We start from the raw sequence: 24970 nt of genomic DNA, 5'->3' as shown, positions 1-24970 counted from the left end.
CCCCTCTGGTTGCAGTTAGTACACATGGAAGGTGATCAGACCCAGCAGGAATGCGGGCAAACAGTTCCATGGCAGGAGCCTGGCAGACTGGGGCCTGTTCTAAGATGCATGTCTATCTGGATTTCAGTTGCTGATCCATTTTTGCATGATTTATCCAGGCTATCTTGCAAGTACAGCCCTAGTTCAGAGGATTATGTGGCAGAATGGAAGACAATACCCTATGCAGACACATGCGCCGGCAGTACTTCTAGGTTGCTGTCAACTCATTTTGTGGATCTGACATCATCATGAGGCTTTGTCCAGTGTGGCCTGCTGACCAAGGAGGTCAAGAGATGGGGAGCAGGCGTGGGTGCCCTGGGTGTAGCGTGCTGATGCTTCCAGACACTTGGTGTCTGGGTGGAAAACCTCAACTGAAGCCAGACTGAATCACACCAGTTTCTAAGACATTCCTCAACCATGTTAGGCAAAAGAGGCTCCCGCTGACGAGCTGGGCTAAGAGGAAACCTGATATCATTTTGGAAAAACCTTCTTTGAGCAAGGAGGTTCTCACAGATAGTGAGGCTCTCCTGATGTCCAGGCCTTGGAGGGGGTCCCAGGCCACAGTGAGAAGATGGATTGGGGGATGTTAGGTGCCAAGTCCAGGGCTGAGGTTTAGCAGCGCCAGGGCACTGTCCCTCCCTGATTCCCATCAGGGAGCTGGAAGGAAAGGAGGAGTCATCCAAACTGTGTGGAAACACAAGTCGTCTCGTGTCACCTAGTTGCCGAGCAGCCAGGATAAGACTCCTGTTCTTGGTTGCTGTGCTGAAAATCTAGACGCAGAGGGGACCTTGTGGAAATGCCGGAGGCTAGGCTTCCAGAAGATGGAGCAGAATGAATGCAGGGAGCAGAGGTGCTCTGGTGAGCCCTCAAAGTTGCAGCCTGCAGGGCTTGGAGCTGGGGATCCAGACCACTCCTAGGCCTGCTGCCCTGGCCAGCTTCCTGTCTCTTCAGGTCTGACCGTCTGGCCAGGTTCTACTTCCTCTCCAGAGGGTTGGGTTTTACCTTGGGAAAGTCTGTTTTAGGGGCTCATTCCAATATCCCTTCTGACCTGAAGCCACACCCTGTGCACGTCTAGCGAATGAGACAGTAAAATGCGCAGTCGCTGAGGTCTATAGGCACATACTGGATTAGGTCCTAATTGTGGTAGAAATTTTCCTGGATGGGGACCACTCCTTGTATAAACAAGGACATTCATCTCTTTTTGACTGACAGGCCTGGGGAGGTGTGGGCCTCCCCCAAAGCCTCATGACATCTGATCTTGTTTGGGAGCCAGTTTTGTATTTGAAAATGTAGCTGACCAGGACAGTGATTAGGAGCCTGTGCCCTGTGGAAGATATGAGCCATGGAAAATGGCCTAGTTTTACAGGAAGGCAGCTCCCACAGGAACCAAGGTCCCCATGTACCCACTCAGTACTGAGTCACATCTGAGATGTCTGCTGGGGCAGCAGGTTGGTGAGGAGCAAGGAGGGTAGTAGCAGGCCTGAGGCAGAGATTTTGAAAAGGAGGCCTTGGGCAGTTTGTGCTCTGAGCTTTGGACAATCTGGGCTTGGCAGGATTTGTGGTTCCAGAAAAGATGAACAAAGAGTGAAAACAAAGCAGAACAAAAACTAGGCTTTGTTCCATCATCCTCTGGACACTATCGTGGAGTGCCTGCTGAGTGCCAGGCTCTGTTATGGCCTCGAAGGACACAGGAAAGACACATCTGGCAAAAAGCCTGGCCTCCTGCAGCTTCAACCCTGACAGTGATGGCAGGAGAGTGAGCACAGATCTGTGTGTGGACAGTGGTGGCCAGTGCTGCGAGGGAAAGTACAGCAAGCTAAGATATGGGGAGGCCTTGTCTTGAGATAGTCAGTTTTGTTCCCTTCCAGATTGATCATTTACAATGCAGTTACAAAGAAAGGGATACAGAGAGAAAAATCTTCCATTTGCTGGTTTATTCTCTGAATGGCCCCAGCAACCATGGCTGGGCCATGTGAAGCAAGGAGCCAGCAATTCCATTGGTTCAGCTATGTGGGTGGCAGTGGCCCAAGTACTTGGGCCACCTTATGCTGCCTTCCCACACACTTGAGTAGGGAGCTGGATCAGAAGTGGACTCAAACCAGCATCCAAGAGTCAAGCTAGCATGTTCATATGAGATGCTTGAATCCTAGATAGCTGTTTAGCTCACTGTGCCATGATGCCAACCCTGAATTTCTTAGCTTTTGACTCCATGTTGCTTCTGTCTGTCACCTTGGAGGGGGAGTATTTAGTCACAAGCAATTGACCAGCTATCTGTGGCTATTTGTCTCCCCATTTGGCCCCCAAGTGGTACCTTGGGCCATGGCCACCACTGCAGTATTTGCAGGGACTGTTTCAGTTCTGTGCATTTCCTGCAGTAGGTAGGACAGATCTGCCAGGAGCTGGGGACATTATTTTGCTTTGGACTTGAGCTCTGAAAACTGACACATTCCCTTTTCTCGTGCTTTCCAGTTGACCCTTGGAGCCATGAGGCACCATGCCCTCAGGCTCCCAAATACCTGCCTTTCCTCATCCTGGCTGCTATGACAGCCATGCCCTGGGCTCCATGCAAAGCAGCCTGGCCACAATGAGTGCAGCGAGTTGGGAGTCTTAATTTTTCACATCTGCAGAATGAAGTGTTTGGACTTAGGTGAGCAGTTTCTAGACTTTTTATCAGGTAGTTAATTAAACTTTAAGAAACAACATCACAGAGCTGCCAGCTCCCTATTTTGACAAGCAAGGACACAGAAAAGAGACCATCAAATGCCAGCTCTCTCGTCATTGTCATTTCATTCAAAGGGCATGTTAATGCCCAACAAAGGAATGACGACAGAATGTCAAAGAAAAGGACAGTCCTTCCCGGGAGAGGAGTGTTGCTTGTCTTCCATGGGCACAAGTGTGTCACATTATGCTGTGGCTTGTCATTTTCAAACCTCATCATGGAGCAGTGCTGTACAGTGACCAACATGGGGTTCATGGGATAGAGAACCTGTGGTCGGCAGAGCCTCCTCCCAGCCTACACAGTGATGCCAAGCTCCCTTCCTGTGTTTCCTCCCCTCTTGATCCTTTCACTGTCTCTGTGTCTCTCAGCAAGTACTGTTTGGGGGCTGGGAGCTGGGAGGGAGAAGATAGGAAATCAGACTAAATAGACTAATTCCTCAAATGCCTCCCGGTCTCTTGATGTTGCATTATTTTCACTTGTTCCCTGTCCCCATTCACATCATTGTTCTAATGGGATTAAAACTTGAGTCATAAAATAAAGTGGGCCATACCACGAAGGCTTCTTTCGGCAGCGTTTTTAAGACCGTGAAGACCTCAGTTATTCGTATCCCTGTCCCTCTTGATTGGAAACCAAGTTGTGCATCCATTCTGGTGACGTGAATAGAGATCAGATTTGCTCTTTGCAAAATCTAGATTCTGAAATCCAAGGGGGTAAGCTGTGGTCCAAGGTCAAGGTCAGGAAGGGCATTGCCTGGGACTTACTTAGTTATAATAATGTCTTCTTACTGAGCATTTTTTTTTTTTTTGCATTTACACACAGTTGGTTCTCACTATAGATTCTACGCGAGGAAAGCATTTTTATAGCCCGTTTTGAAATGTGTAAGTTGAGGCTAGGAGGGGGAGTGACTTGAAGGCTGCATGGCCGAGGAGAAGCCTGGAGTCAGATTCCAAGGCCTTTCACACCGTAATGCAAAAGCTTTCCATACTGCTTCTCGCTGTCTGCACATCCATGTAGAGGGGAAAATGGCAGGGGGACTCTACATTGCTCTTTTATGCTTTCTTAAAAAGGAGCTCATACTGTGCTGATGGGCTCACCATTCTAAAGAATGGCAAGCAGGGGCAGTCACTGACTCAGTAGATGCCACTTGGGACCCCCAAATCTCATATCCAGGTGCCTCCTTCAATCCCTGCTCCATTTCCGAGCAGCTCAGCTTATGCTCATCTTAGTAGGCAGCAATGATGGCTCAAGTTGCTGTTTCCTTGCGATCCATTAGGGAGTTTTAGATTGTATTCCTGGCTCCTGGCTTTAACCTGGCCCTGCCATGACTGTTGGGTGGGGGTGGTATTTGGGAAATGAACCAGTGGATGGGAGATCTATCTCTGCCTTTCAAATAAGTAAATGAGTTGAAAAGAGGCAATTAAATTATATGTGTTCTTTGCAGTTCTGACTTGTTCGACTCTCTGGACTAGGTTCATTTTGGTTTCGGTGTTTTGTGGCTTTATACATTTTATTTGACACACAGGAATCAGTCCTCCACAATGTCTGCCTGTAGATTTACAGAAAGTGGTTGGGAATGACAGGTGCAGAGCATGGAACTTGTACACGCCCAACCACATCATGTCTTCTGGAGAACTGCACAGGGACGTGCTGGGGCCTTTGCTTAGTCCTTTGGCCCAGATGGCTTGTTGAGCCTGGGACCAGGCATACCTTACACAGGCCCCTCTCCTTCCCAACGAAGGCCTGGATCTCTCCAAGTTGCTCCAAGGATACTCCATGGATGTTCTTTAGGATGCTGGTGCTGTGCTCTTGAGTGATTGCCTTGCTGACAGCTGAACAACCCTTTCCTTACCACCCTGATTTGCAGGGACTGTTGTAGTCCAGGTTGGGAAGAAAGTCTAGGAATTATGGAAGAGGGCAGGCAGACATCTCCATACCTCCTTTCAGTTTTCAAAGCAATATAATTTTTTTTAAAGGTTTGCATGCTGTCCTTGAAACAGGAAGCTCTGCTATCCTGTCTTCCATGAAATGCGAAGTTCTTTCCACAGTGAGAGGGGGGTTGTTCTGAACTCACAGGGTCTTAGTGGGATTTGATTTCCTAGTGGCTTCATAAGGCCATTATGTTAGCTGGAATCGCGTGATCTCAGTTCATGGTGAAAATGGGACAGCAGTGCCTAGCTTGCAATATAGGGTAGTTCCAAAAGTTTGCATGTTTACTATTTTGGTGCAGGAAAAAAATCATGCTTGAAATCCATTCCATTTTTAAAACAAAATATGCAATTTCATGATTTTTTTTGAAGTTCCTATGTAGACAAAGGTTTCAAAACATTTATTTTTAGATTTCATTTTCCATAGACTCTTTGAAGTACTCTCATGTTATTGACAGAATTCACTGAAATAAACTCCAGGTACTGAGGAAACTATCTCTGTGGTTAATCTGTCTGAACTCCTAGCCTTGCTCAGACATGCCTGGTGAGGCTCCTGTGTTCTGCCTGGGACCCTGCCACTGTTTTCCTACCTGGATGATTCTCCCAGGATGGAATGGTCTGTCTGCAGATTGTCAGGTTGGTCTCTGTGCCTCTGCAGGTCCGCAGGCTGAGCCGTGGACCCTGACAGGGATCACCCTGGCTGAGAAGTCATAGCTAATGTAATTGGGAATCTCTGCAGCCCCAGTCATGAACTCTGGACTGTCATTTGTGTTACCATTTACTGGAGCTTATTGAAGGAGAAGCAGCGCCTTCTGTCACAGACGTGGTAAAGTGGCCCAGGTATATGCATTGGCCTTGAAACTATGGGGCTGGATTTGCTGTATCTAGTGTCTAAAGGGTCACTCTGTTCCTGGATTGGTACCTCTTCCCCCGGCTCATTTCTCCAACACTATGCCTGAGTCTACACTAGGCTGCTTCTAGAAGGCCAGTGCCTGGGAAAAGCCACAACCAGAGCCTCCGATGCCTGGTGATGAAGCCTCTTAGGGCCGGCACAGATGGCTTTTCCCTCAACTCTGAAGTACCCAGGACCTGAATCTACGGACAGTGTGTCCCAGTTGCTACTGGATGAGTTAATCTGGTAGAAATATCTCAGCCCCCTGGTGATGTGGGATTTCCCCAAGGCGTAGAAGGAAAATGGTGCCTTCCTGGGCAGCAGGTGCATAGGAAGCCTGGCCAACTAGGGAGAGGCTGGATAGCAGAATGTCCCAAGGACAGAAATGGATTCTGTGCCCACTCGTTCCAGCTGTGGGCGGGTGTGGTGACCTCTGTTGCCCTCATTCCCCTAGCCAAGCCTTGGAGTGATTCCTCCTCTTCCTCTTCCATTCACAGAACTCCCTGGCCATGTCACTGCCAGCTGGTAGTGCCTACATTGTGCTTTATTTGCTTGAGCTGTTGTCCGCAACCTACTTAATCCCCTAATATGCAGGATTACTGGTACCTGGGAAGGTGCCCACCAGGGCCAGCTGCCTGGGAGGGAGGGAGAAGGTTGGGCATGGATTTTCTCTTTGCCCTGGGCTGTGGAGTGGCTGGGGCAGACCTGAGGCACAGGGACCAGGAGAGGGGGTCTGTATGAGGACCCCAGGAGTCTCAGGGCTCCAACATGTATTAAAAGCCAGACTTTTCAGGACCTTGCCTTAATCAGCATAATCATCAAGTAGCGCTCAAAGGGCCTACGGGTTTTGGCTCTCTCTCACATGCAGGGTAGCAGAGACTGTCCCACATATAGATGATTTGATTTTACAGGGGTCAGGACTTCTGTCCTCCATTAGTGGTCCCCTTGGACACATCAGCAGGCTGGGCTCCAGGGAGCCACAAACCAGAGGACGAGCCACCTTCCTACCATCCACTAAGATGGGGCCGCTGCTCAGAGGGATGATATATCTCCCTGTGGCTTACCCAGTGTGGGCTTCCTCCCTTCCAGTCGAGTCCATCGTCAGTCCCAGTCTCTACAGTAGAGGAGTGGCTGTCCTGCTCTATATACCCAGCTGTGGGTGACTCTGGCAGAGGAGCAGGGCAGGGATAAGCATGCGAGCTGTCAGGGCATGTGGTTAGGGTCCTGGCAAAGGCTCAGGGGAAGTGACTTTTGATGTGGAATGGGACAGGCAGGGGCCAAGAGGCCCAGCAGAGGACAGACAGCATTTCTTGGCCTTTTACTATCCTGGGTGCCAAGGCCTTGGGCAGAGATTCCAGCACAGAACTTTCAAAGGATATGGGTGTTTCCGGGGTCCCTACTGTGGCCCTAGAGGGAAGAAGTCCCAGGTCCTTCAGACTCCACCAGAACTGCCTGCAGCACCGTCAGAACTCAGGGCTCAGTGGCAGGTATGCAGGGCAAGGCAGCCTCTGCACCTGCACCAAGAGCACGTTTCTCGGCCCGTTGAAGGACTCCCTGCCTATGGGCATAGCCACGCCCACTTCTGGTTCAGTGCTGTGCTCCTCTGAAGGATGGTTGGCGACACTGGGCTGTGCGGGTTTTTTGTTTGTTTTTTTCCAGAAAAGGGAACTTTACTCCTCTGCCCTGGATTCATGTACCCTCTCCAGGCTCAGGGATCTCAAAGAAGGGCTGCTGTGGTACACACTGCATTTCAAAGTGGGGTGAGCTGGGGGCTTCTGGTTGGTACCGGCTTGTCCCAGGCCCTTAGCAGCAGCTGGTGCTTCTGCAGCTTGCACTGGCCCCTTTGTGCTCACATTGGCCTCTGCCAAAGGGCAGGTGCTACCCTTTCTGGCACCAGCTTGGTGTCACTGCTGATACTATATTCCTGGGCCTACTACTTAGCCCTCATCTGTCTGGTGGGAATCAGGACCCATATCGCACAGCTGCTGTAAGCATTCCCAAACATGGTGGCTAGAATGATCACTCTCTTTATTGACAGTGTTACTGATTCTAGAGACTATGCCCGCCAAGAATCGGCACTCCCTTTACTGTGGCTGCCTCTTTTTCCTTTCTCCTCCCCTCTCTTTTAACCTTCCCTCTTCCCCTACTATCTGTCAAGATAAGGCACGTGCTGATTGTGTACTTGCGCTCTTGCATTGTTGAAGGTGGCACCCCAAGCAAAATGGAGGCATGTTCTGTGCCTCCTGAGGCTTCCAGGACGTAAGGGGCAAATCCACCCCCTGCGTAGACTCCCTGGTGGACCAGCACAGGACAGGATGCATCTGGGACCAGGTAGGCGGGATTAGGGAAGTGCTGAGCAATAAGGCAAGAATAAGGACAAAGCTGAGAGAGAGAAGCATGCACATACCACCAGAAGACCCTGGCTGGAGGCTGGGCCACAGAAGAAGCTACTCAGAGTGACCGAGGCTCTTGAGCTAGGTCCCAATCACCTGGTTGGGGAGGCAACCAGAGCAAAGGTGACGGGAATCTGCATGCTGGCTGGTTGACCTGGCTGGGCTAGGTGAGAAGAGTGCCTGTTAGGAGGGGAATGGAAGGTGACCACAGCGCCCCCTCCTCAGCTGTTGCACCTGCTGTGTGCTAGGAAGCTACCCACCCTCTGGGCACTGCGAGTCTATGTAGTTTTACTTGGGCTGCTGGAGTTGGAGGGCAGGGCTGGAGGCTGAGCCTCCCTAGCCAGGCTCAGCCCCTTTTCAGGGAGCCACAGGGCCTGTAGGCTTGGAGACGAAGGGCTCCAGCATGACTCTGCATCTGGGATAGTCTCTCTCAACCACTCATTCACACTCTCCAACCCTGGAATGTGGTGATGGACAGGCCTGTCTGCATTTCCCCTGAGGAGGCTCATGCGTTACGTGCCCATGGTGGCTAGCTTGGAAGTGGCAGTATGGGCCTGAGCCCAGGGTAGGTTCTGTGCCTTCCCCTGAGAGAGGTGTGCCATTTGAGACCTTGTCTGTGAAATGGGCACAGTGCCACATACCTGTGGGCTCTAGCACAAGGCCCAAGAGGGATAATACACAGGCTACATGTCATTCTGTGTTGCTGGCACCCAGTTCTGGCTTGATAAATGGTAGCCATCACTGTGATAATGGGTTCTGCCCCTACCACCATTTAGCCAGGACTAAGGACATGATTGTCCTTGCCTTATTCCCAGCAAGGTCACTTGCTGCTCTGGCCCTCTCGGCTCCTCTCCTGTAACACCTGCCCCCGAGGGGGGATGCTCTGGGCAGGGTGAGGTCAGTCCCCTGGCCAGTTTGGCCATGACCATCACTCTGTGCAGCTCAGGTTTGCTGTCCCCAGCCACTCCCTGAGTCCTGCTTCCCACACTGGTAATTAAGCTCACAATATCTAGTGTAAGCAAATAATAACAAGGGCATTATCTCCTTGTAGTCTGTGTTTTTCCTTGCCTATCATAAAGTAATTAAAATAATGAATGCCTTGGAAAACAATAGGTAAAAAGGCTGGCAAAATAGCATTGTCTGCTGTGAATTATTGATGCATTTAGCACTGCTGTGGCTGCAGGGCACTCTCTACTTCCCAGCCCTCCCATGCTGCCAGGTGGCTGTACAGTCAGAGCTATCCAGGCTCTCAGGTGCTGGCGATGGGACCAGTTCAGCAAGAATCTCTATCGGGCATTCCCACAAAGGAAACACCAAAGCCCTTGCTGGAAGGGTCTTGCCTGCCCCAGGCTCTTCCCCATCCCTTTCTCTCTGTGTATTTCTGGTAGAAGCAGGCAGTGCTTTCCCTGGATGGGTGAAGAGGGTAGGACAGAGCACCTTATGTTGCATCAGGGTATGGGGAAGGAGCTGTAGCTCTTTTTTTTTTGTAAAGATTTATTTATTTTCATTTGAAAGGCAGATTTTACAGAGAGAAAGAGACTGAGATCTCCCTCTGCTGGTTCACTCCCTAAATGGCTGCAATGGCTGGAGCCAAGCCGATCTGAAGCCAGGAGCCAGGAGCTACTTCTGGGTCTCCTGTGTTGGTGCAGGGTCCCAAGGCTTTGGGGCATCCTCAACTGCTTTCCCAGGTTACAAGCAGGGAGCTGGATGGGAAGCAGAGTAGCCAGGACATGAACTGGCACCCATATGGGATGCTGGTGCTTAGAGGTAGAGGATTAAGCCATCATGCCATCCCCGAGCTGTGGTTCTTAAAGTGCCAGGCCAGCAGCATCCGCCTTACTGGGGAGCTTGGTGGAAACACAGGGTCAGGGGTGAGGCCTAGCACCCTGAGCCTCTGGCACCTGCTGAGTGTTGGGAGACACTGCTCTGCAGTGTTAAAAGCTGGACTGGGGACACTCTGGGTGGGACACAGACCAGGAGCCGCTGAGTGCTGCTCTATCCCATAACGCAGCACAATTGTCATGCAGTTCAGGGGTTCCGGGTTCCTGCAGTGGCCACAGGGTTTGATTTTTTCCCTCTGAATTCATACCTTGAGTTACTCTGGCTGCTGCAGTGTTAGGGCCTCTGCCTCTCCCTGGGTGCCCACCTGTTGAGTGTCTCAAATGGCTGAGTCGCAGCGACAGGGCAAATGCTAAGAGACCATTGAGATGAGAGACTTGGGAAGTGAGTCCCACACACATCAGATGGCCCTGACTAAACCCATCCTGTAGCTGCCCCCTTCAGGGTCTCCTCTTCATTTCTGCTCCACTGGGCCACAACACACTTGGATGTGAAACACCAGCATCCACTTCTGTAGATGCCACCTTTCTTCCTTGGCTCCCTGGGGACCGAGCAGCCAGAGGGAGACAGGCAGGTCTCAGGAGCAGCTTCCTGTCTTCCAGGTCAGGTCCCTTGAAAGATGACTCATCCATGGTGCCCCTGGGCACCCTGCCTCCCTCACTCCCCCTTGCCTTCCCTGCCCGCCCCCCCCTTACATCCACTGCCAACTAAGGGTGTCCATCTGCCTGTGCTTTCTCCTCTTCACTCCTAGGCATAAGCATTCCCAGGAAGGATTGGGTTTGGGTGTGAATTCTAGCATTTCAAGTAACAAACATGCTGGCATCTCTGTCCATCTTCATCTGCAATAGTCATCCCAGTGGATATTTGAAAGGATTCAGTGAGATTCCAAGTTCACACAAATGCTGAGTGTTTAGAGTAAGTGTGTCCTGTGTCATATGGGATAGATGAATAGCGGCACATGTGGTTTTCAAAGGTCACTGGATGTCCTACCCTTTATCTGGCCACCCTAAGCACTGACTTTATCTGGCCAACCTAAGCACTGACGTTGGTCAGGAGCCAATGAAAGACTAGTGCCCATGGATCCTTTTGAATCATTTGTTCCTGTTTTCTGAGCTACCTTTGTGCCAATATGTTGTTGGCTACTTGGGGTACATGAGTGATAGATGACATAAGTCAAAGTGGGTTACAGAGTGTGTTGGGGTAAGTGCCATGGGGAAAACAGCACAGAAGTGTGGGAACGAAAGGGTTATGACTTTATGAGGGGAGACTTCATTAAGAGCTTGCTCTTTGGACAGAGTCTTGTGGGAACCCCTGAGGGAGAAGAGTATTCTAGACCTAAGCCATGCTGTGTGCAAGACCCAACAGTTTAAGGTCCCAGAGAGGGGCTTGGTTGTCATCTGCTTTGATTCCTCAAGAAGTACATTTCAGCTGTGAAAGGCGAATTTGTTGTTTCCTGAAACTGGAGAGTTCTGATGTGGATTGCAGGTGCAGCTGGATCCAGGTGTTCAGATGATACCACCAGGATTCCATCACTTTTTTCCTCTGAGGTGGCTTCATTTTCAGGGATTGATTGTGTTTGCCACTCATTCCAGTAGGTTTGCAAGCTGTGTTGTCACAGAGCCATTGGACCACTTGGCCCTGTCACTTTGCTGTAGTGGCAGGGGAGTGGATTTGGATACAGGGTACTGATGACTGGAGCCAGTGTGAGGCTTGTTGAATGGCACACACTGAGATGGGGAGATGGGGATTTCTTTAAAGAAAGTAATGGTGAAGATGGTAGGATGCTGGGCAGACAGAAATCATATGGTACCGAACCAACCTCTTTCCTAACCATTCTGAGACACACAAACACTCCAACAAAGATTTTTTTCCCCTCCTAAATGTGAGTCTTTTTTTCTTTAATATAGCAAGAGAGTAATATCCTTTTATGGTCACAGAAGAAATAGAGAAAAGATTTCCTGTTTGTAAAGGATTTGTATATTTATTTGAAATGAAGAGTTACAGAGAAGGAAATTGTCCATCCTTTTGTTCAGCCCCCCCCCCCCCAAATGGCTGTAATGGCTTGGGTCTGGACAAGACTAAAACCAGGAGCCTTGGAACTCCAACCAGGTCTCCCACATGGGTATAGGGGGCCTCTTTTGCTGCCTTCCCAGGTGTGTTAGCAGGGAGCTAGATGAGAAGTGGAGTCATCAGGACTCAGACCCAGACAGATGCTCCATGATGGAATCCAGCATTATAGCTGACACCGGCCCAAGATTCCTTTTTGAAGAACTTAAGACACAGTCAAACCCGAGCTTCTTCCTTTCTGTCCCGCCTGAGTATCCCTAAACCAATTCCAACCTTAGCCAGAGACCCCTTTGGATTTGGGTCTTGATTCTTTATGGGAAGAGTGTGGTATTTAAATCCACCTGGTGCCCGTGTCTCAACTCTTTCTGTTCTTTCTGTTTCTAGGAGGCCCAGAAGATTAACAATGGCTCAAGCCAGGCAGACGGCACACTCAAGCCGGTGGACGAAAAAGAGGAGGCGGTGGCTGCGGAGGTTGGTTGGATGACCTCTGTGAAGGACTGGGCGGGGGTGATGATATCTGCCCAGACGCTGACCGGCAGAGTCCTGGTGAGTCCCCATGCGCTCCTAACCCCAGGAGGCCTGGCTGGCTGGACTGTGTTCTCTCTCAATGTCATGTCGTGTTCTCCAGGCCACTGACTGTTGAAGGGGGCGGGGCATGAGCAGTAAGTGATGCTGTGTGGTCCTGATGTTGTCTGTGGACTCTAAAGCCAGTGGTTTGTGGAGGGATTTGCAAAGAGTGGGCCAGCATTGTGGGCAGAGAGAGTTTGTCGGAAGGCTATGGCACAAATAGGTGCACATGTGTGTGTGTTGATGTGTGTAATTTACACCTGGACTAGCTTGATACAAAGGGGAAGTCAAGCAAACATGCAGCAGAAACTTATGGAAGACCTGGAAATACTGAAGTCATGAGTCTGCACTGGGCCAGAAATGTTCCTGGGTGGGAGACTGCGTGGGGTGTAGTGTGATCGAGGCCGTGGGGCCTGGGGTAGACTTTGCCTAAGGCCCTTTGTGAAAGACTCTCACTGATGGGCTTTGCAGTGGAACTGTAGGAGGTGGAACTCTGTGCCTGGCACTCACGTGGGGCTCCAGGGAATTTCTGCATTCTGTATGTACGTTGGTGATGGTGAATGACGAACAGCAGACAGTTGGGCTGATTGCATGTGACAGTGGCTCCCTCCACCTGGCCATCACAGACAGCTCTAATTATCTCCGTCTGCGTCAGCTAGGAGTTACTGAGCATCAACTCCAGGCTGAGTGCTTCCCCCGCCCCCTACCTCCCTGCAGAAAACCAGGATTGATATGGATTCTACTGCACCACGCATGTAGGGTATTGAAGGAATGTATGGAGCATAAATGCTGTGGACTACCAGCCATGTGTGGAGTGAAGAGGGGAAGGAGGAGGGCAAGAGCTTCACGTGCCTCATAGGGAGAAAAGGTTTGAATGGAAATGGCTGAGTGGATGCTTATGGTAGAGAAGAAACAAAAATGATGCCATATTTGGGCTTTGAAATGAGAAGCGGCACTGCTTGGTGAACCAGCCGCTGTGATGACACCTAGTAAGATGAAGCATTTGGGTCGACCTTTGAGTTGCGAGTTAGGATCCTGGAGATTAGAGGATAAGAAATCATTCTAGAGAGAGTGAACCTCAGGGGCAGAGAAGCCCTGTGGGAGTGAGTGGAGCACTGCCGATGGAGACCCAGGGCTGTACATCAGCAGGCGGCCTGAACAAGCGAGAGCAGGGAAGGTGGGCCGCAGACAGCTTGTAGGGTCTTTGAAGCCAGGTAGAAGATGCTGGCCGAGTTTGAGAAAAAGGCCTCGTGTTTTGTGTCCCCCCTCACGCCCAACTGGACAAGGGATGTTGGTGGACGAGTGGAGGTCCAAGGGAGAGGCATAGGAAGATCCCGGACTTGCTAATATCTGTGCAGCTTAGAGTGTTAGAGCCATACTAGCACCATGAGCCTCCCGACTTGCAGCCTCCTGCTTTTCATGTCATTACCTTCCAGTTGAAGGCAATGCCTGCACTTTTCTAAGCCCCTGCTGCCTGTCACTCTGGCATGGACATCTCAAAGCCAATTAGGTCCTGAACCTGCTTGGCCTGGCTCTCTGAGCATTTTGCATACAGAAGTGCAGTTGGTTCATGCTTCCTGTGCCTGGGCTGCCAAGCTACCAGGCTGCTCTCTGAGGGTCTCCTTGGAGAGAGTTGTTCTTGGACTTCTTGGAGCATAGTTGGGCTGTCCAGACAAGCAGCAGGTATCTCAGAGTTCAGACGGGACCTGCACTTCCTCAGGAGAAGGCTGGGCCTTCCTCTGAACAAAGAGCAGATTTTGTGCACAAGTTGTGACTCTGCCCAACAAGAGCCTGAAGCTGTGTTTGTCAGGAGCCATCTAAATGTTGATTCCTGTAATGGGGAGATCAAGGCAACATTTACCCTGTTGGTTTTTGTTTCTCTTGAAACATATGCTGAGGAGCTCAGCCTCCACTCCTGGGCCCTGTTCTCCCTTGCTAATGGTCACAAGGGAGAATCTGGAAGCTGAGGCATTGGGGTCAGGTCTAGCCTGGGGAGATTTCTTGGACATTCATTCAGCAGGTGCTGTTTGCCACCTGTGCTGGCCCCTGTTTCAGGCACTGGACCTGAAGCATTGAGCAGCAGGGATACAGGGTGTGGAGCAATTCTACTGATAATGCTGCATACAAAGTCGTAAAGCTCAATCTAGAAAATGACAAGTGATCATCGCTGTTGATCCGTGCTTTTTATAGCCAATGCCTAGAGCTTCAACTTCAGATTGAAAAAAAAAAATCCCTGACCATGACATGGCTCTCGAGCTCAGAATAGTCTTTTTGTTTTGCCTTGCCTCTTACCCTGGTACTCAGATTTAGTTAGTTGAACAAAAATAGCAAGCCTGGACAAAGCCTTCTCTTGCAGAACCTTGCTGAAGGATTCTATAATCAGGTACACTGGACTATCAACTACTGTTGCCATTGCTTTTTCTGAACGATAAATTGATTGATCTACATCTATGTATGTATGTATGTATGTATCTATCTATCTATGTATCTATCTATCTATCTATCTATCTATCTATCTATCTATCTGAAAGGCAGAGTGAGCAAGTTACAGAGGCAGGAGGAGAGAGAGGATGAAGAGATCTATTTTGAGATCCGCTGGCCCAGAATTCAAATGCCCCTAGCAGCTGGGGTTAGAACCAGGCTGAAGCTAAGAGCCTGGATCTACACCCAGTCTCTCACATGGGTGGCAGGGGTCCAAATACTTGGGCCGTTATCCTCTGCCTTCCAAGCCCATTGGTAGGAAGCTGGACCTGAAGGCAGAGGCGGGACTCCTCCCAGGCACTGCAGTGTGGGATGTGGGTTTCCCAAGCAAGCAGCTTCATCTGTTTTATCACAATGCTTGCTCCACCTCTACCTTTTAGGTTTAGTTGAAAAAACATATTATTCTATAATTATAAAAATACAATCATCTCTCCATATTGATTGATTTCACATGCATGTATTCAATCAACTGCAGATTTTAAAAATTGAAAAAAAAATTACTGAACAGTTATAGTCCTTTTTCTTGTCATTCCCCCATAAACAATACAATTGAACAGCTAAAAGACACAAGGTCATATACCAGAGGACTCATTCATAAAGGGAAAGTAGTGGACACAGGTGCACCTACACACCTACAACATCACTGTCAGCAAATGATTCCTAGCAGACATCCTCTTACCTTAGAATGCCACCTCCCTGGGAAAGCTGTTCTGGGACCAAGGATGGACTGACTTCAGGGTTTGAGTCATGTCTACATGACCTGGGTTTTACTCCTAACTTCCCTCTCCACACTCCTGCCCGCCCCCACCCCTGAGAGTCAGTGTTTTGTGCTTCTCTTTGTAGCTCTTTTTTTTTTTTTTTAGGATTTTTTTTTTATTGATTGTATTGTATTATGTGACACAGTTTTATAGGCACTGGGATTCCCCCCTTCCCTCCCCATAACCTGCCCCACCCCCCATGGTGGATTCTTGTTGCATTACCACAGTTCAAATTCAGTTGAGATTCTTTCCTTGCAAGCATCTACAAAGCATAGAGTCCAGCATCTTATTGTCCAGATAAGTTCAACAGTTTCATGGGGAGACCATCTCTGGTCTGAAGGTAGAGCCGACAGAGTATCATCACAATCAATTAAAAGCCCTGACATTACATCAGTAACAATTTATAACGTAATAGAATTAGCTGACATGGTATTGTGTAACCAGCATATTAAGAAAGAGAGAGATAGAGAGAGGGAGAGAGAGAGTGTGTGCACATTTTGAACCACATCCTGTGACTTCTACATTGACATTACAATTATTAGTTTATATACAACTGGGTTCTATATACCTTAAAATGGCTATAAATTTCTATTCGGCTGTCTCATGTCTATTTTAATTTTAGTATTTAGCAGTTTATAGCGTTGAAGCATGATTTTGCAGAACCTGGCTGTTTTTCGGGTAGTCTAACTCTATAACTCTAACTAGACATATGTCAACAGTTTAGGTGAACAGTTTTAGGAGGGGTGTGCAGAGAAATCTTCAATACCCTAGTGAGGAGTAACTAATCTTTGTGTCCCACCCAGTGAGTTATAAGTGCATCCCCACTGCCTGTTTCCTGTTTCTAAGCTTTCCTTGCTGCTCTCTATCTGTTCTATGGTTTTTTTGTTTGTTTATTTGTTTATTTGTTAGTTTGTTTTGGGGGATTTCAGGAGTGATCCTGATGGTCATTACGAGAGAGGGTGGGGACCCAAAGTTGGCACCAGGCAAGAACCAAAGAAAGCTCATCTCCCTAGTCCCGAAGGAAGTTTACTGTTTTGTTTCTGCGGACCGCTCAGTGCTCCTGGTTGTTGTTCCGATGACCTTGGATCCTGCAAGGCAGGGTATGGGCCTCTTCCATCCCATGTGGGAGATCCAAATGGAGGTGGGTGACCTCAGAGTTCTCGGCCTTTGAAGGCACTCCAATTCCCCGTGGTCTCCTTGGCAGTTGGGATGTAGTCCTCGGAGCTCGTACTGATAGTCCTTGGAGAGGATTTAGGAGTCTTCAGGGTTGAGATACAAGCCTCCTCCTGTCTGCCTGCTCCATTCTGGGGTCCCCCCCTGCTCTGTGCATATGATCTCCTGTTAAGAGGTTGTTGGGATTGCTCCTGATTCCCCCCATATGCCTTTATAGTTTTGCTATTGTCTAATGCTGATTTGAGTCTGTTGTCTATGAGTTACCAGTTATGATCCTGATAGGTTATACTTCCCATCTTCCTCACACCTTCTTGGGTGATGTAAGATTTCTCTGCTCTCCCTCCCTGTAGCTCAGTCTTGACCCTACAGTGACCATGTCCTTCGGCAACTAGAAAGCCCTTAGGATCCCACAGTTTGCTTGCTTTCCCATGGTCCTATGCTGCTGGATTTTGAATATTGCTCCAGGACATGTCCCCATCCAACTCCATGAACTGAAAATATTTGCTGCTTACTGTAATGTCTGAGGGATGATTTATCAGCCTAAGGAGAAATAAAACACCAGTTTCTCTCATTACCTGACTAAATATGTCATACGTGTGGCATTTTACATTGGCATTATATGCCTAGCCGGGGCCATTTGACTCTTATCTCTTAGGGCCCAGAAGAAAATATGCTTCAAAAACACTTTTCAAATCAACAGGACCCTGTTGGTTTAATAGAGGTAAGCAGGTGTGTGTGCTCACTGCTGAGCTGCTTGCCCATGAGGTTGGATGGGCTGAACCCAATGGGGGTGCCCGCGGGTGGACACACACCTCCTCGGATTTGCAATTTTTGCTGTGTTCCTGTCTCCCATTTGGTGGCTCAGCATGCTGGTGGCATTTCTCACCTGCACCCTCTGCTGCTTTCCTCAGTGGAGCCCGGTGGTAAATTCACACACAGCCCACGTTTCCATCTTGCTCTCCTTTTCCCTCCTCTGTGTGTACTTGAGGCAACTCTGCCTGGAAGTCTGATATCAGTGCTTTATGTAGCTGAAAGATCAGATTTCACAGGACTGTCTTTGTAGTAAAGACACTGCTGTCTTGAGTAGGTGTGTCCTGCTTGCTGTACTATTGGGAGTGAGTGAAGGTTATTTTGGAGTTGATTTATCACCCCTTAGTGTGTTTCTTTTCAGAGGAACCATGTGCTAATTCTCTTCCAAGACTTCATAAGGGCTCCACATTTTATTTGGTACCTGAATGCAGAAGTTCACGTTTTACATATTCGTCAGAAAGCCAAAGATGGTGCTCTCTGTGTATTACAACAGTGCACTAGATTTGCTATGGGTAACCCAGGTGTGAGAACATGAGTTGGAGGAGTTACTGGATTGGGCAGGCTTTGATGACAGGGAGTGAGCTGCCTGCCCATCATTGGAGTGGTCCAGAGAAAGGCAGGCTTGCCTTTAGTGGTGCTGTTGTTGACGGTTGGTTAGACTTTATCCTGGTTGCTTTAATTAGGTTCCCCGGAATGCTAGACCCAGGATAAAATTGGTTCCTTGGGAATGTGGACAGACTCCATTTATCATCCCCTGCTTGAGGCTGTCACTGTGTGGTGGGATGGAAGTGCTTGTGGACCGCTGCAGTGTAGAAGCAGAGGTCTTCCTTTTGGCTCAGCAGTTTCCCTGACAAACACCAGTGGGCATCCTTTCTTCCACCCATTGATTCTTTAAGGCCCAAGAGCCAATTTGCCTCACTACTCCTTCTGCTTGGCATGTAAGCTAAGGCTGGTTTTCACATCTCTCAAAGGCTTTTCAAAAACTAAAAATAAAAAGGCTATTTTGTGACATCTGAAAATCCTGTGAAATTCAAATTTCAATGTCCATAAACGAAGCCTTATTGGAACACAGCCTTGTTCACTCATTTATGCATTGTCTATACCACACTACAAAGACAGAGTTGAGTAGTATCTGCAGGATCCAAACTCCCACCAGACTAAAATAATTACCATCTGGCCCTAGCATAAAAGAAGAAGAAAAAAAAAAAAAAAGCTTGTCGCCTCCTCTGTGATGGTCAGTATCTCTTAGTGGCTGTACTCAATGAGATGCAGGTACACATATTGCCTGTGTCAGAAGGTAATAGATAAATGGTGACATCTGTGCCCTTTTCTAGCAACATACCTCCATATGCTTTTGTAAGTTCAACTAAATAGCATGCCAGAGATGGGGAGACAGAGGCTACAACCAGTGGATTGCCACATCTCCCAGCAGGTCCCCAATGGGGCTTAGCCTGTGCCATTCCACTCCCCAAGGCTGGAGAACTCTGGTGCAAGGTACTTGTCCAAATCTCTACCCGCCCATACACACCTTCTATATCCCACACTCCACCAGGGAGCTAACTTAGGGTCAAGTGCACAGCAGGTGGAGGATTCCTGGTTCATGTCCATCTTGGCCGCCACCCTGCAGGCTATGTATTTCATGTGCCCAGTGCTCCAGCGTGTTCTGCAAAGAGCAGCTGTGAATTTTACTAGCTAGTGCATTGGCTCCTCTGAAGTTCCCCAGGGCTTCTGTGAAAATGAAGGAGAGTTTCAGCAACTAATCCTTGGGTAGCTCTGGGAAGAGGAAGAGCCTCCTGCCAGAAAACAGCCCACTTCTTGCTGTTTATCTCTGGTCCTTTGGGTGTTGGTGACTGGCTGTACACTACTACTATCATACCTCTTGGGGTGCTAGGTGATATTGGGTCTTGTTCTGTCCTCCTGTCTCTGTCCGTCCATCCACCTCTTATCTCTTTCTTCCTGTCTAAGCCACATCCATTTATTGGTGTTGCCCAGTGTAGCACACATCCCTGGATGCTTCTTGAAGGAAATGGAGTGTGAGCAGGCCAGGTTGCTTGCCTCTGCAGTCTGCCCTCACCTCTGTTCTCTCTGTTGGGCCTGGGAGGTAGGGCCCCTGGCCCTTTGCCAGATTGACCCTGGAGCTCTCATTCCCTTTCCATCTTCATCAGCCTTTCATTGGAGGAAAGATGGAGTTCTTAGCAACCCCCTAAACTGCAGCCCCTGCTTTTATTTTCTCCAGGGTATGTTCACCTTTGGGAAGGAGCTGCTGTCACCCTGTGGACAAGGGTAGCTGCCATGTGTGGTACAACTGGGCAATGGGCAGCCCAGCCCCCAAGGCCAGACAGTGGCATCCATGCTGCACCCCATCTTAGGGCTTCTCCCCTGCCATGTTGCTTCATCTTTTTAGCACCTCAGTTTCTTCTTCCTCCTCTGTAAATGGGAATATAGTCACTTTCTCTTAATGTGATGAAGATTTAAGGGGTCAGTGCCAGTTGAGCATTGAGCAGCATGTCTGTTATACTGTTACTGTACTGTTAGGATTGTGTGTGTGAGACAGCTGCCATATGCTGGAGAAAAGGGGCTGGTAAGGAGATGCACAGGGGCCGAGGGCGGGAAATAAAGCCTCCCTCTCCAGAGCAGAGATAGAACCAGAGCCAGATGCTGTCTCCAAGTACTGAACACTCCAGACATGGCCGTGTGTAAGGCTCTGGGTGTCCCAGGTGGGCTCTGGGTTGGATACAGCCAGTGAACAATGTCTGCTCCATATACATACTTATTTCAGACTCGGCCAGGCTCTGTCCTTTCTGCTGCTGGATCATGCCAGCCTGACTCACCATTGTCAAGTCTGCCAGGAAATTCTCACTTCATATAGCCTCCCTGAGCTGGCCGAAGGGAGGATGGGTTGGGCTGTCCCTGGAGCTGTGTATCATAGGCCTGTGTGTCACAGGAAATGTCTTGGCAGAAAGACAGATGAGTCTTATGGAAAGAGGGTCAAGTGATTTTCAGTGTGGTCGCCGTGTCTGGTCCCTAGATGAGACCTGAGTCTGACGGGACAGAGACAGGCTGGCTTCATAGGGCTCCACAGCCCCAGTGTCAAGGCAGGGGTGGGGGTGGGGCTGTGTGTTTAGCATCTTTTTTGATGTATAGCACCCCCAGAGCCATGGGGAGGACATGGGACCATGCCTCCTGTCACTGGTGATACAGACACTGATCCACTGCATACACAGGCATTTCCTCGGACCAGTATTCCCTCCTCCCTCCCTTCCTCCTTTCAAACATACATTCCCAGGGCATCTGCTAGTGGTCAGATCCTATCTAAGCCACCGGACACATGTCAGTTCTGCGGGAAAAATCTCCAAGCATGTTGAGAGCAAAGATGTCATGCTTGCATTTACTAGAATGCTTTAGGCAGACAAGGCTTTTCGAAGTAGAGTTTGGCGATAAACCAGAGCCCATATCCCATCCCCAGTCCTTTGAAAAGGCTTGAGAACTCTTCTAATCCAGTCTCACATCCTGTGTCATTCTGCTGTTGCATCTCAGGAGCCTGAGCAATCATTCCTATGACTTTGGTCAACCTAACTACCATCTCTCCCTCTCTCCCTCCCTGCTGCTTTTCTCCCATCCTTCCCTTCCCAGTGAAAGCTGGTGCCCCCTGGAGGCTCTGAGGGGCATGGGCATTCTGCAGTTGAAGCTCACTGCCTTGGAATGAGAGTTTGTATACGCAGCTCTCCCATACAAGGCTTTCAGAAGATGCTGATGGCGTCACAGTCCCTGTCTGTTAGAAGGTTATCCTGGTGGCCTGAGACACTTCCTTGAAGCATTCATTTCAGCTGCAAGGAAGCTTGTTTAATCTCCTTTACTCCAAAATAGAGATGAGGATGATGATGGTCACCAGTGGGACCATATTTATGCCAATGCTTCCCTGCTCAGTGGCAGAGACTATTTTTAAGAGCAGGTCAACTGACTTGCGACTTTGGGCCCCAAACATCCCAAGTTGGTTCCCTCAAAAGCCCCATTTTTAGAGGCTGGATTCTGAAAGAGGTTCCCCCACCCCCAGGAAAGCAGCTGCTTCAGGAGTACAGCAACAATAGGAAACTATCATTTGCCCTCAAAACTTTATGATGATAAATGTTCTCTCTTATTTCTTGGGTGAGGGAACTAGGACATGGCAGTTGTTTCTCTTTCTTAAGGAATTAGGGCACTTGAAAATGCAATTAAATGCACACCAGGCTCTCAGGCACTGGGGCTATCTTTTTACTCATTCAGTTAATTTTAGTTCACAAAAATTGGCCTTGGGCTGACACAGATGACCCAGGCAGCAGGAGGAAACAGGGGAACCTACACCCCAGGACATTGGCTTGTGAGTGCACAGACCTGCCCTGTTTGTGCCTCCTCCCTGGACAAGCCAACCTCAGGGCTTGTCTGCTTTGCTACAGGTGGGCTCATCTACAAAGTGGGCTGATCCAGGATCCAGAAGATTAAATCTAAAGAGATGGAGAAACCATCACCTTTTGAAATTCTCAAGTAGTTTCAGCATAGAGGTTAGGTTTTTCTCATTTCCTTTGTTCACTCCCCAAATGGCTACAACAAATGAGACTGGGCCAGGCTGAAGCCAGGAGCCTGAAACACCATCTGAATCTCTCCCATGGGTGGCAGGGACCCAAGTTACTGCTTTCCTAGGTGCACCGAGTCAGAGAGCTGCCAGGACTTGAACCAGTGTTCAGATATGGATGCAGGTGTTATAAATGGTGGCTCAACTTGCTGTACCACTATGCCAATTCCTTATTTCTCTTTTCATTCCCTTTCTCTCTCCCTTTGTGACTGCAGGGGAGAAAACTGTCCTAGGGAGAGCAGGGGACAGCTCATTGTAAAGGAGAGAGGGACACCCCTTCGCCAGTGCTGTCGCTTCAGTCTTGTCTTGGTTACTCTAAAAACAGGCTGGCTCAAAAGGTCGCATCACAAAAAGGCAGCACATCCGAGGCCAGAAGCTGCTGGCTGTCCCCCAAGCCTGCCGGTTGGCTAGCATCAGAATCCTGACTTGCCCAGGAAGAAGGTAAAGTTTGGAAGCCCACCAGGGAGGCATTCAGACTGCACTGCTTGTTTCCAGAGTGGGGCCTGAATGGTCAGAGACTAGGGCTGATTCTGTCAGCTGGAGACTCACAGAGCCCCTTGCTTGGGCTTGGGCCCTAGGGATGTAGCATAACTTCCTGGAAAAGAAAACAGCAGTTTGTAGAGACTGCTAAAGCCCATAGGCAGCTGTGTGGTTGCAGGAGCAGCTGCCAGTGGCTGAGCTGTCTCCCTCTGAGCCATGAGATGGGAAGGTTGGGTTCTTGGCCACCCTGTGTATCTGTGTCTCTCCAGGAAGAAAACTTAGGTTATCTGAAAGTGAGAAAGCCATTTATTCCCCCAGGCTCATGCTATGTGTTGCTGTCTGGGCCTCAGGCCCAGAGTGGAATTGAGGATCATTTACTTTCATCTGGGCAACCATGGTCAACAGATGGCCTGGGTTTAATCCGAGCACTGTTATGACCTTTCCAGGTGACCTTGACCAAGCCAATTCCCTCTTAAGACATCCATGTCTCCATGCAAAGCAGCAGCTTGTTAGTAGCTGGTTCCCTTGCAACCCTTTCCATCCCTATGTCCCTACTCCCTTTTCCTGTCTGTCTGTCAGCAGGGTTTACCTCCAGCCCTCAGTGCCCTGGGCACTGTGCTGGGCACAGATAGAGCTGCAAAATGAGGAGGAAGCATCATCATGTTTTTGAGCTGCTATAGCAATTGGAGAGACAGTGACAGGATAAAGCAAAGAGCTGCCACTCCATTGTCCTTCCCAGGTGCATGCTCCATTTGGAATAACTCTTTCTGGGGATTGCGTGGCCCTGACACATCGTTTCTGATTCTCTGCTTTTTGCTTTCTCCTTTCTGTGGGGATCACTGTGTGAAGGAGAAGGGAAGTTCTTGATGGAACATCCAGGTAGGTTGTGGCCATGGAGCTGGTAGGGAGGACAGATCCCTTGGGAAGAGGAGATGATGACCGTAGCACTGGTGGCCACTCAAAGGGGCCAGTTCCTATAGGGGGAGTTGACTCCTTGTCCATCTGCTCAGCCTTGGAGTTCCCTCCTTAAGTCATATCCTAGCAGTGGAAACCTCTGAGAGGACTGACTTCGGTTAAGTGTGGTACTCCAGTGCTGGGATGCACTTGAAGGGTCCATTTCCCATTGGGCAACCACTGAAGGAGAAAGCCCTGTGCGGCATGTAGCCTCTGTCCTTTGCTGTTTGCCTGGCTTTGGTGAAGTCCCCATGCTCCCAAGAGCCTGCTGTGCTTCCTGAATCAGATGTAGCTCCATATCTTTCTACCTGTGAACTTTTCATTAAAGGAGCCAAATTTATTTAAAACCATGACCAGCAGAAGCACCCAAGGTCAGGGCTGAGCACTATGGAAACATTACTATGGTGATTTTAAGTATTTTTTTAAAAAATGATTTATTTGAAAGGCAAAGATAGATAGATAGATAGATAGATAGATAGATAGATAGATAGATAGATAGATAGAGGGAGATAGAGAATATTTTTCATCTACTGGTTCACTCCTCAAATGATCGCCATGGTCTAGGCTAAATCTAGGAGCCAGGAACTCTAAGTAAGACTCCTACATGGGTGACACAACCCAGGTTTGGGCCATATTCCACTGTTTTCACCATGCACCTGCTTAGTAGGGAGCTGGATTGAAAATGGAACATCTGGAACTCAAAAACTGGTGCTGGAATGGATGCTGGCACCACCTGTGACCACACCAGCCCTGCAAAAGCCATTTTTGCAGGAACAAAAAGTAGTGGAGTTTGGGTTGTCAGGAGCTGCCAGGGGGTATCCACACATTGGCAGCAAATGCCGTTGCTGCTGAACATGGGACACACTCAGTGGATCTGACATTGCAGGAATTGCCCGAATGAGGCTTCCTTAGAGATTTGCTTCCAAGATGAACTTTGAAAATGACTGTCGCAGATCCTCCGTGGCCTATTTCCAGTGCTTCCAATTTCATTAACATGATTTAAGGCAAGGCTGTCCCCTTCCTTGGGAGGAAGGAAGAGCTCAGCACTTGCCTGGATGCTGAGTTATAGCACCACACTGTTCTTCTTCCCCCAGGCCCTGTTTGCAAGCAGCACTGGGTATCTTCCCAGAGAGTCTATGTGAGGAAGCTGGTTTCCATAGCACCCTGGCCTAGAAGGAGTTGCCTGTTGGGGGTTCCCAGTAGCCTTGTAGAGGCAGTGGGGGTGGGTTGCCAGCCCTGTGAGGACACAGTTCTTCCTCCCCAG

At 49.2% G+C, this 24970-nt stretch overlaps 1 protein-coding gene across 26 annotated transcripts in view; it reads left to right on the top strand.

The window, feature by feature from the left end:
• KCNMA1 (potassium calcium-activated channel subfamily M alpha 1) overlaps nucleotides 1-24970 on the top strand; it is a 664040-nt gene that overhangs the window by 178507 nt on the left and 460563 nt on the right. For 24 of the 26 annotated variants that reach the window (XM_040976116.1, XM_040976108.1, XM_040976126.1 and 21 more), the window contains exon 2: nucleotides 12259-12420. The exons of the other annotated variants lie outside the window; for them this stretch is intronic. In XM_040976116.1, coding sequence (XP_040832050.1) covers nucleotides 12259-12420 — 162 coding nt within the window. The remainder of the gene's footprint in view (nucleotides 1-12258; nucleotides 12421-24970) is intronic. 26 annotated transcript variants of the gene reach the window in all.

This window comes from Ochotona curzoniae, unplaced genomic scaffold, assembly GCF_017591425.1.
Source record: "Ochotona curzoniae isolate NIBS_2020 unplaced genomic scaffold, NIBS_Ocur_1.0 contig_2692, whole genome shotgun sequence".
Classification (NCBI taxonomy): Eukaryota; Metazoa; Chordata; class Mammalia; order Lagomorpha; family Ochotonidae; genus Ochotona; species Ochotona curzoniae.
Note: the sequence above shows the minus strand (reverse complement) of the source record. Positions and strands in the feature narration are given on the sequence as shown.